General features: G+C 43.9%; 1 protein-coding gene across 4 annotated transcripts; it reads right to left on the reverse strand.

Moving 5' to 3' along the window:
• Nucleotides 1-257: 257 nt before the first annotated feature.
• On the reverse strand, nucleotides 258-5085 carry LOC116323532 (galanin receptor type 2-like). Of its 4 annotated transcripts, XM_039612971.1 has the most exons (4): nucleotides 4803-5085; nucleotides 4618-4665; nucleotides 3005-4396; nucleotides 258-2007 (listed from the first exon to the last, which is right to left on the reverse strand). In XM_039612971.1, exons 3-4 carry the CDS (start codon nucleotides 3877-3879, stop codon nucleotides 1014-1016), a joined length of 1869 nt encoding a protein of 622 aa, XP_039468905.1. In that variant the 5' UTR covers nucleotides 3880-4396; nucleotides 4618-4665; nucleotides 4803-5085; the 3' UTR covers nucleotides 258-1013. The 4 variants fall into 4 exon arrangements, with proteins under 4 accessions (XP_039468905.1, XP_031599746.2, XP_031599744.2 ...); XM_031743886.2 differs by lacking the exon at nucleotides 4618-4665; XM_031743884.2 differs by lacking the exon at nucleotides 4618-4665 and having other exon boundaries at nucleotides 4785-5085.
• Between the last annotated feature and the right edge of the window lie 6982 nt (nucleotides 5086-12067).

The raw sequence follows: 12067 nt of genomic DNA on the forward strand, positions 1-12067 counted from the left end.
CTTAATGGTGAGAATTTACTGTATGCGGATTCACCTTCTCAGTCAACATTCCTTAAAAAGAGCTCTATCGTTCAGTACACATGGAGGTTCACGGGCATAATTTTTTTCTTGCACTTTCCGGTCAGTCAGTCCTTTTAAGGCTCCAGAAACTGAAGTGCTGTTTTATTCAGTGTTATATTACATTTATATTATATTCACATAAAAGCCGTGGTTTAGTTACAGCCAACTTAGTTATGTAAATGCATGAAGCAAAAACGTGTGCAGGGCAATGCCCTTTGCAAAAGTTCATGTTTAATAATACTTCCCAAGATTCACGCTGAATTAGATAAAAAGAGCTTTAATGTATGTTGCTCCTCCTTCCTGAAATCTTTCTCGACTTGATTTAACATTGCAAAACAGACATTAATGGTAACATTGTTCAGTGAAGACCTGTCAGAAACTCTCGCAGACAGTCTGTGTATAATACAGTTTGTTCCCACATGGCCCGTGAGCACAAAATACAATCAAAGCCATTAGCAAAAACAGTGAAAAACAAAGAAAAGCAGCGACACATGACACTTTACCTCCTGCTGCGTTATTGTCTTAGGCAAATGATAGAAGCTGTTGTAACTATGATATCACTTGCATGTAATGGCACGCTCCATAATTTATCCTTCTTAATGATAACTAGTTTTCTCACCCCGGGCTAAATAAATCTCTGGCTGTTGCCTTATGTTGATCAGTCCATTGCTCCTGCCTCCACATGCCTTAAAAAATAAAAGAACTTATTGTTGCAAATTCAAGTCTCGGGTCCCATGTGCTCCGGATGACACGGAGAGGCTTCTACACATGAAAAGAAGGAGAGAGTATAGAGCAGGTCACTTTATCCTCAAAGCAACGACTGACTCTTGCCATGGATTATTCTACAATGTTTACTGCAAACTTTAACTCGGGAGCGGTGTGCGTGTTTATACTGCCTGCAGGAGAAAAGGAAACAATTCCTCCCGGCTGATACATCAGATAAAGTGCAGTTTTCATAGGCTGGTCATATCCGTTGTTTCATCCTCCGTGCCTCCAACCAGAGAGTAGGCTTGTGGTGTTTTGTTCCTGTGCTGCCCAGCATAACAGAAAGCAGCTTTGCCCAAAGTAATGATGTCTCTCTTATCAGCTGACAGACTATGCACTCTATCCCCCGAATGCCTCCTCGGAGGTAGCACGTCTATTTCCACAGGACTGATTCCTAAAGGTAACGGTCCAGCTTTCTCATTTAGAGAGTGTCTCCGTGTTGGCAGGAAGTCTGCTTTTTGTATGGTGTGCTGGAGGGCGTGGAGCTGGCAGGGTAACAAGGAGCTGTCGCACACGCTGGGACTGGACCGACACCAGTCTGAGATGCTGTGGTCGGAGCCCGCTCGGCTGTCTGAACTGTCTCTGACCTTCTGCCCCAGGCCCTGGACTCTCGCCAAGTTCAAGAGCCTTGGTATTGTAACCATGGATGCAGACGCCGCCACGGCAGCAGCGATAGGGCGGCGCTCAGCAGATGACACTTTGCTGTCTGTAATCCCTGCTGCAGGAGGCGCCACTGTAACTGAGCTGGAGAATGACGCAGAGTTGAAAAGAGCGGCAACCTTTTGGTAGTATCGTGTCCGTATGACCTTTGCTGAGCGGTACAGGTCTCCGATGAAACAGTAGCAGATCGGGTTAAGGCTGGAGTTTGTCAGGCCAAGCCACTGGGCAAACGGTCTTGTCTGCAGGAGCCAAGACGATGGCCTTTGCTCGCAGTCAATCCAAAGGTCAGCCAAGTAGAGCGGCAGCCAGGACACTGCAAATAGAAGCACTAGACACACCACCATCTTGGCAATCTTCTGACGCATCTTAAGGCGTGAGGTGTGAAGAGCTTGGCTTCGAGGATCGAGATCAGAGAAAGTGGATTTCTTTCCTCCCCAAAGCCGCCTGCCCGTGAGGAATCCTATGGTGAGGTTAAAGGTCACTGGCAAACAGTAGAGCATCACAAACAGCAGCACGTTGTATCTGCAGAAGAGGCGAAGTGAAGAAGTGAAAACGTTAAACAATGAGATGGTAATTTCAATCTTTTCTGAAACCCTAAAATATGTAGCAGCAGTTTTATGTGCAGTTTATGTGGTGGAATTCTAACATTCACATTTTGTTTTGCATTGGCACCCTCCAAATGGAGCTATAGCTAATGAGAAAGATATTTTTTTATTGCAGCAACATTTCAAAGTTATATCAATTGCAGTGCAAGTATAGATATCAGGAAAACAGAGGGTTCTTCTCAAAACTTCAACTTATTCCTGTTTTTACAGACGTAATACAAGGATAAATATTGCAGGATTATAACCAGCATTATTGTCTTAGAACTGAAAACTGTGTGTTGATGGTATTGGTGGATAATCATCACTTCTGCTAAATGGATTCACAGACAATGTCGCCACAATGGCTACAAAGCTAAAATGAAAGTGGAGAGTGCACACAACAGAAGTCATTTTGAGCTACTTGGCAGCCTATGATTAATGGAAACAAAACAAAGAAGAAGAAGAAAAGAAGATGGACTCTTTCGAGCATCGTCAATGTTGAAATTGTCGATTTGACTCTTCAGACACCTCTGCATGATAAGTGGCTCCCTGCATATAAATATATGACCCCTGACAGAGGATAGTAACTTTAACAACCAGCATGGGCAAAGAAACTGTTTTGCCTCAAATTACAACTTACTCACAAAGCTAGTCTGAACAGCCAATAGGAGAGCCATCTCTGATGCCTCCTCCAATCTGATGTGCTCAATTAAACATTCATTCCTGGCAGCAGAGCTGGAGGGTAAGAAAAACCCACAAGCGGTGGACATCCGTACAAAAGCATAGCCTAACAGCACTCAGGGCTGAGCGTTTGTGTCAGGACCCTCAGACTCCATTTCCATTTGTGTCGATCACGGCTGAACTGAGTCTGAATCTTGTAATACAAACTAGGTCATTGGACTCTGGTACAATCTGCAGGCTGTTGGATGACTTACCCCTGTTTGAGACGATGCTGAGGCCACTCCTCCTGACAGACCAAGATGGTGAAAGTCTCAAAGCTGATCTCTCGACGCCGGTTCATCACCGCGATGGGAGCGCACATCATCGAGGACACTGTCCACACCACAGCAACAGTTGCCAAGATCCGGCGGCGGGTGAACATGGTGCGAGCTCGCAGTGGTGATCGAACGCTATAGTAACGGTTGACGCTGATCACTGTCAGCGTTAACACGCTGGCCGAGACTGAGACAGCCTGCGTGAAGGGCACCGCTCGACACAAGAGGTCACCGTACACCCAGGCGGTGTAGATCTGGCTTCCCAAGGTGATGGGCATGCACACGCACACCACAGCCAGGTCACACACCGCCAAGTTCACCAGGAGACTGCGTGTAGCACTCACGCCAGCTAGCTGCCGACTGCGCCGGCTGGTGAGGACTCGAAGGGACATCAAATTGCCAACGAATCCCAAAATGAATGACAGGCTGTACATTACAGTCAAAGCAATGGTGCTGGGCTCGTGGAGGGTCCAGAGCAGCATGCTCTCCAGGTCTGCCAAATCATTCGAGGAAAAGTTGGAAAAGGATAAATCGAAAGAGGAATATGATGTTTGCCTGATGGCTGAGGAGGAGGTGGTGGACAAGAAAGGGAAGGCGATGAAAGAGGAGTACGGAACAACAGCGGTGGGCAGCAGAGAGGGCAGAGGCTGATGAAGAGAGCCAGTCGGGGGGATGAAGGTGGCGGGCATATTTAGAGCGCTGTGGAAGCTGTAACTGTGGTTGAGTTTTTGCTGAGCGCTGTCGTGCTGCAGCTGTGTGGTGAAGGTGGGCTCAACTGAGCTCCAGTCCGACAGCTGGTCACGGGAAGGATCCATGCTGCTTCCCAGTGGAAGCAGTAGAGAAATATGGAAATCTCTCAGCTGGATGGCTTACTGGATGGGTTTACCTTGGTCCATGTTAAAATCCATTCTGACAGACGAAAAAGAAAAAGCCAAAAACATACATTAATAAAATCCAAAAAGGGGAGAAATCCTCATCAAAAACATCACATCAGGTTCCACATTCTTGCCTTGAGTTCTGCAGGTCCTTCTGAAGCGCGTGGACAAAAATCTCTTTAGAGAAATGAAAACCTTGGTTTCCCATCTTGTGCCACATCCTATGAGTCAGCTGGAGTCATGACGCTGTTCAGCACTGGTCCCAGTGCAGTTCTTATGTAACGTGTGGTACATTCATTCCTCGAGGGAGTGGCTGTCTCAACCTGATAATCCACCACCAGACATTAATAGTCTTTCTCACCTTCAAGGAAGGGAAAACTCATACAAACCACCCCCCGTCTGCCTCACGCTCTCGTCCTCCTCGCACCTGTAGTCCGTTATAGTGATGCAGTCCCATCTGTTTAGAGAAACCGGGCAGATATCAGAGGCTGTTTTCACCTGTAGCTGTATTAACAGCTACGCAGAACTGGCAACAGCAAATCACACGTTCCTGGACAGAAAACCACTGACACGCATTTAATGACCTAAGTAAGTAAGTCAGTATTTGCTCTCATTTTTTTTTTTAGTTACAACAACCTCATTAAGAATAAGAAAAAAATAATAATGTTAGTTTTTTACTTTTCATTTAGGCTATGAGCAGAGACAGAGTCCACGTAACCACGTCACCTAGAAATCAAAGCAACCACTTCTGTTAAAAGACATAATCAAAACCATAATTAGTTAAAAGGTGGAAAAATGAGATAGCAGTTTGTAAAATAATGACAATATAAATACAAAGAGCTGACCCAGAGAGTTTTACTGACTGTGCATATGCGGATCATCTTGATGCTGAAAGCCTGAGGATGTTAAAGAGGCAGCCAGAAGATCTGCAACACACACGCGCGCAAAAAAAAAGAAAAAAAAGAGGACAGTAGCAAAGTTGCTCCTGGATCGCTGACAACTGGTATACGCGCTGTAAAATCCCTCTTTCAGTCCCAAAGCGACAGCGTGCTTTGTTGTTGGGAGAGCTCTTTGTGTTTCCGTCAGCTTTTCTTTAACACTAACGAGCTCAGATGTCTGCGCTCCTGCAGGCGGGAGCACCGAGCCCATCCGCCACTGCAGGACTGAATATGTGAGAGGAAGGGATAAAGAGTCAGGGAGCGAGCAGCTGCTGCCCGACACACACACACACACACACACACACACACACACACACACATACACACACACATACACACGCATACACCGCCTCGTACTCAATCACACTGCACCTATGGCACTTATGAAACCCTATAATCAATCAAAAAGTGTCTCACTTCACTCCACAGGCTCCTGTGTGCTAAAGTGAGGGCACTCTGTGTTTCAGTTACAACCCATAAAATTGACATTTGCCTCTTCTCTTGACACACACAAAGAGAGGTAAACTCAATTCTGTCTTCTGATTGATTACAGGAGCCAAATGGCTTAGTGACTTGTAGCTTACAGTTCTGCCATCGCTCTGGCAGCAGCGATGGATTTTGACTAAATGACTCAAAAAGCTCAGTGTTTAGATCCTATATATATCTGTAATCTGCCCAGCTATAGTAACCACGCTCCCCTGGAAACAAACGGGTTAATGATAAATGGCAGGGTCAGATTTATTGCCTGCTACAGGGATAAAATCAAATACTGGCAAAGCAGATGTTAGCCCACTTCCCCAGCACCCGTGTTTGAGAATATACATGCAGCAGGCAGAGCTTGTAGCTATATGGATACTGAAAATTATCCTGTGTGTTGGTCACTTCTGTTGGCAAGTCTCAGATTCAATTAGAAGCGTATTGTATGATCAAAGAAGCATCAAAGGTTTTTGTTTAAGAACAGCACCTGAAACTGAAGGAGTTCATGGTTATGTTCAATCAACATAAATGGAGTACTGATCAAAACACAGGATACATCTATTTATTTAAGGTTTTTTCTTTATTATTCCCTTATTATTACCTAGCTACTTTTCAGAGCATCACTGAAGACACAAAAACCAATAATTATTGTATATGGAATTCAGAACAAAGAGCAATTCAAAGATATACACTGCTAAAAGATTAAAGGAAGACGTTCAAAACACATCAGCTCTCAGTGGGTCGCCACAACGTTTGATGGAAATGAAAATGATGACCCTACAGAGGGCTGAATTCAAACCACGCAGCTGGTTAGTCTATTTAATCCAAATTTCATTGCAGCAACTCAAAATAATACTCAGTAGTTTGTCTGCATTTTTGACAACATCGGGGCGTACTCCTAATGACAAGGTGGATGGTGTCCTGGGGGATCTCCTGCCAGATGTGGGCCAGGGCATCACTCCTGGAGCTCCTGGATAGTCCAAGGTGCAAACAGATTGCAACAGATAGACCGGAATATAATGTCCCAGAGGTCAGGGTCAGGTGAGCATGGGGGCCAGTCAATGGTATCAATTCCTTCATCCTCCAGGAACTGCCTGATAGTCTCACCAAATGAAGCTGTTGCCTAGCCTGTAGAGGTCTGTGCGTCCCTCCATGGATATGCCTCCCCAGACCATCACTGATGTACCACGAAACTGGTCATGCTGAACACCCTCATAAAGTCTGTTTCTGAATATTTACACCTTCTAGAGGTCCTTCTGCAGCTCTGGCTGTGCTCAAGCTGTTCCATGTGTCCGCCTGATAGGTTAAGGACCTTGTACAGCCCTGTCCAGCTCTCCTAGAGTAACTGCTAGCCTGGAATCTCCTCCCTAAGACTGAGCTGGAGACACAACAACCCTTCTGGTAACAACATGTATTGATGTGCCATCCCAGAGGAGTTGGACCATCTGTGCAACCTCTGTAGGATCCAGATATCGCCTCATGTTACCAGTTGTGACACTGACCCTAGCCAAATGCAAAACTAGTGAAAAAAAAAACAGAAAAGATGAGGAGGAAAAATATCAGTGTCCTCCATCTGTAAAACCATTCCTGTTTTAGGGGTTGTCTCATTGTTGCCCCTCTAGTGCACCTGTTGTTAACTTCACCAAAGCAGCTGAAACTGATTACAACCCCTTCTGCTACTTAACTGAACACATCAACAACCCAGAGGTGGAATTGACTTGATGCAGTACTCTGATTAAAATAGCGTTCCTTTAATTTTTTTGAGCAGTATATTTTAATGTCAAGTTTGTTCATAGCCTCCTTTGGCTTTGGTGACAGCTTTCAAACTCTGTTCTCTGAACCAGCTTCATGAGCCCATCACCTGGAACTTTTCCAATAACTATGAAGGAAAATTTATAATATAAAAAATATGCTGAGATTTAATTTCATACTTTTTTCAAGCATAGACAGCATAAAAAAGATGCTGCTGTGCCATTGCATCACCCATTGGCTTGCATTGCAGGTATTTGTCAGACATAAGGGAGCCGAACCCGAACATATAGTGTTTTTTATTGTTTATTTCTCTCTGAATGGGACAATAAATTACAAACTTAAGGTTGTGCTGCATTAAATAAGACTTGATAGATACCATAAAGTCATCAGAAGAGTGATTACTGAGGTAATAAATCGGGTCAGCAGCAGGGTAACTTTCTAATAGACTTGTCTTACTTTTCTTTTGAAACCAGAGGTTTCGCCCTCTGTTGGCCACCAAGTGCGTCTGCATTTCAGGCCCTATACAGTTTGCTGTGCTTACTGTCTGCATCTGTATTGAGATATGATTGTGCAAACAGGGTCATACAGTTGCTCATCATGCCCTTCGTATACTCAGAGCATTTTATAACATGCAGACCAGTTACATGCTGGTCACAACCGCTGAAGGAAAATTATGCAAATTAATCAAATAGGACAGAATAATTGGAGAGGCTAGTGTTACTGACCCTATCGCACCTTCTCCCCGTTAAACTGATAATCACTGAGCTCAGAGATCTCTGTGGTGACTGCAGCAATGCACAAGGCCTGTCCTGCTAAATAGGAGCTCACATGAGGAAGAAATGTCCATTTTTCTATCTAATTAACTTGGAATGTTATATTAAAATGCCATGGACCTTGATCACTTGGCTTCTTCTATTCGGTGAATTAATAATTGCCTGTCACAAAACATTTTTATCAAAGGCTGAAATTCATGCACACACTGCTGTCAGTCTCTCCACAGTGGACTAATTTATTTGGTAACAGGTCGACAGGTTGCATCTCCCGTCCATTTTTAAACATGAAGTTCATGGCTGATGGCAAAATTGCCCCTTCTCACACTTTTAATGTGGGCCAAGCAACACATTTTCTTTGGCGTGTGCGAGGAACAAAGATGATAAATTTAACTTTAAATCCAGGATGATGGCTTTTGACCTCATCTGACGCATTTACCCAGTCCGTTATGAAATATCTGATTAAAAGATAAATACTAAATAGAAAGAGTATAGTTTGCATTTCATGAAGAGAAGTCTCGATCTGTGACATTAAAAGATTTCTCCATTAATTCCATACAATAAACCAAAGAATCCTCCACATCAAACACTCATGTAAGATAAAGAAGAGAAAAGAAAATCTGACGCTGAGATATTGACTCCTGGCGTGAAAAGTTGGTGATGAAGTTATGAGTCAGCTCCTGATATTTATTATTTAACTCCATTTTAAAGACTAAATCATTTATGTTCCCTGCAACTCCCACACTCGGTCAGTCTAAGCTTGCAGGTCTGTGACCAAACCAGAGATTCGCTCACATAATTTGTAAGTAAACCTCCAAAAAAGTTTTCGTACATGATTCAAAAAACAAAAAGACATCACATTTATCCACAAAATCTGAACAATTTGTTTTCTTTCCTCCCAAATTAGCACTCTAGCTGATGATTATGCTGACATTAGTATTATTAAGACCCAAACAAGTACTGCAGTAATACAGTTAATGATGTATAACGTTAAAATGATGAATTCGATGGGCTTGACCCGCGTCCAGGATCCGTGAGCAGGTTTGCCAGGTATGTGATGTTTAAATGAGCTGCAGTCCTTTTTTTAAATGTAGGAGCGAGAGTGTGCTTTTTGTTAAGATTAAAAACATTTCCATGACCTTGAATGCTCATTGCTGACAAATAAAATCCATGGAGGAGAGTTTGCCAGGTGCGTAATGTGCACTGCATAGAGTGAATGCTGCAGAGGAAGTGCCCCTTTATGGCTAATCTGAGAATGGGTGTTTGCAGCACCTTGTTTGGGGACTCTGTTTCTGTTTTTCAGCATGAAAAGGGCAGGGAAAACAAAAGGGCAGCAGTGGCCGCCCACTTCTTTCTGTACACCTATATACATCAGAATCAGTCTGAATCAAATCACAGCATGAGCTGTGCTCAGATGGAGGTGTTTAGTCAGTAATGTTAGATTTGAATGCTTTAGGAAAATGCACTGCGTTTTCTGGTCTTACCGACCACTCAAAATGCTTCAGACTAGAAGTCACAATTTACCATGCATTCATACAGGTGTTGCACTTTAAGCTCTTCGTTTGCTTCTCATCCACAGCCAATTCAGTATCACTAAATAACCTATCATGCATGTTTTGTTTGGACTGTGGGAGAAAGCTGAAGTACCCAGAGGAAACTCACGTAAGCACAGGGAGAGCATTCAAACTCTGCACCGAACCACTGAACAACTGGACCGCCCTGTCTTATAGAAAGTGTTCTTCCATTTACTATGTAAGGATTTTTAATATTATATTCACTTTCTGGAAATGTGTTTGAAACTTCTTTTTCATAATCCAGGAACCACAGTGGGCCTGTAAGCAGTACTCCAAAGCCTGTTAGCGAATCTGTTATTTATCACTGCTGACAAAGTCGTGTTTAAAGATAAAAAAAAACTTCATCTAAACAGGTACAGTCACTGAATTCACCAGAGTTTTTGATTTTGTTGATTTTTTTGAACATTAATGAATGAATTTGCAGAATATTCTCAGTCCCGGTTTTCCTATTTTGCACACCAGTAATGCAATCAAATGCAAATACGAGTGAGTTACTTTCACCTGCTCCCTTATTCACAAGGGATCGCCACAGCAGGTAGCTCTGCATGTTTGATTTGGGAGAGTTTTATGCGATTTTTAAATGCCATTTTTGTTAAGGTTCTAAGCCTGGTGCAGAGCGAAGGAGGACACAGGGAAAGAGTTAACAGTCATTATTTTAACAAGAGATTTTGAAACAGCCTCAAACTGCAGCAAAGTAGTGAAAGGATGAGCAGCCGTGCCAGCAAAGGAAGTGAGGGAATCCGCTGCACGTCACGCCCCCTGCAACAAAGCCCATGCAGACTCATAGATGTACGACATAGAGAGAAAGAAAGAAAGAAGGCAAGAGGATGAGAAGCCTGAAGCAGCAGTGGTAGGACGGGGGACCATAGCAATTTTGATTTGCCGCAACTAAATCCCCTTTCGCACAGCGTCATTTGGGCAGTTGTGCCATTTAACTTCACTATAATGTGAAATCACCTCAAAATGCAAAAGCACAGCATGCTGTCAACCAAATCTTAGCGTTTGTCCCACGTAGTCTCTGGGTCCACTGTGTTCCACATCTGTCTCCACCTGGAGCGATCAAAGGCGTCTTCTAGCGTGACATTCAAGCGCTGCATGTCTTCCCTGATGCAGCAAAGCCACCGGATTTTAGATATCCCTCTGGCAATGAGTTTTTTGACACAGAGTCCTCATCACTTCTGGCATCATGTGCATACCATTGAAGTTTCATCTTTTCTGTGATTAGTGCCATTTATTTTCGTTTTCATTTTCTGATATCTTCACTAGCGGCATAGTACCATAGGGTGAGGCCTAGAATCCACTGAAGCATGTGAATTCCCCTTGAGTGGAATGCCTGTACATGTGTTGTTGTTGCTGGCCAGCAATTAGGTACATAAAGAGCAGCTGGGAACTCAATGATCTTGTAAATGTTTGACTTTAGGCAAACAGGCATCTGCTGGGGACAGGGGGTCCTAGCGAGTTGATGACCCAGGCCTGTGTATCCAGGAGGTTATTGCAGTCAGTGGTGATGATGTCACTGTCTTTGGGTTTAGTTTCTCTATAATCTACAATCCACAACAGGAGACTGGCCATTGATTTGTCCATGCAGAGGATGAAAAACAATGGCGAAAGGGCTGATCGTTGGTGGACCCAAACATTGATGGTAAAAGGCAGCGAGGTCTCCCCTGGGTACTGTATAATGCTGGTGATGGTGAGGTAAAGCAGTTGGACTGGACATGGTCTTCTGGTACGTTGTGTGCCTGAAGAGCAAAGATTAGCTCTTGCAGGATCCAGTTGAAGGCTTTCTCCAAATCATCTGATAACTTGTGCACTTCATGACATCACCTTTGCCCTTCCAAATGGGCACTGTAGTGCTGGTCATCCAAACCGAAGCACTTCGTCATGACTAATGATTCAGTTGAACTGGCTTGCGAGAATTGAGGCATTATGGCAGCCAGGGAGTTTTCACACCCCAGCTGGGATGCTGTCTGGCCCACATTTCATCTTCTTGACAGCTGGTTTGACTTCTGTTGCAGTGATTGGCGGCATGACCCCAGAATAGGGTCAGAGCCATCAACTGGCAGATAAGGAACTCATCAGTGACGATTCTTGAGAAGCACTTACTCCAACGCTGAAAGATAGCAAGCAGGTCTCACAGAACACAGTGACCATCGACCTTGATGCGTCTGAATCTGAGTGAATGGACAAAGCACACCATATAACTGGTTGCTGTCATCTAGATAAATAACTACAGAAATAGGCAGCTACAGTACATTCCTCCTTGTCAGACTCAGGAAAAAGTCTGCTTTGATGAAGGACTTCTGGCTTCTTTGTTGCTTTGGTGTGGAGGGGTGCCCTGCAGCAGCCCTGCAACTCCTCACAGCACTGAAAATGTACAAACAGGAAAGCAGGCAAACACTGGTCCATCTGAGATAAACAGCAGGCCTTGGACTTCTGAGAAAAATGAGTAGAGAGAGTGAATAAATATCTGAAAATGATTTCACTCTGTCGTATGTTTTACAGCAAATTCTAACTTGCGGGTCATGCAGTGACTGACAGTCAGGTTAGGGTTGATCTTTTCACATCGGTGTGGGGCCGCACTGACTGGACATGTGATTGTCTCCGAGTAACCTTTCTT

This window comes from Oreochromis aureus, linkage group 6 (genome assembly GCF_013358895.1).
Source record: "Oreochromis aureus strain Israel breed Guangdong linkage group 6, ZZ_aureus, whole genome shotgun sequence".
NCBI lineage: Eukaryota > Metazoa > Chordata > Actinopteri > Cichliformes > Cichlidae > Oreochromis > Oreochromis aureus.

Excerpts from the sequence above, each read along its gene's own strand:
- LOC116323532 (XM_031743886.2), bottom strand. The coding sequence starts at position 3,879 with ATGGATCCTTCCCGTGACCAGCTGTCGGACTGGAGCTCAGTTGAGCCC. Across the intron at positions 2,008-3,004 it reads CAGCATCGTCTCAAACAGGG|ATACAACGTGCTGCTGTTTG; the intron begins GTAAGTCATCCA and ends CCTCTTCTGCAG.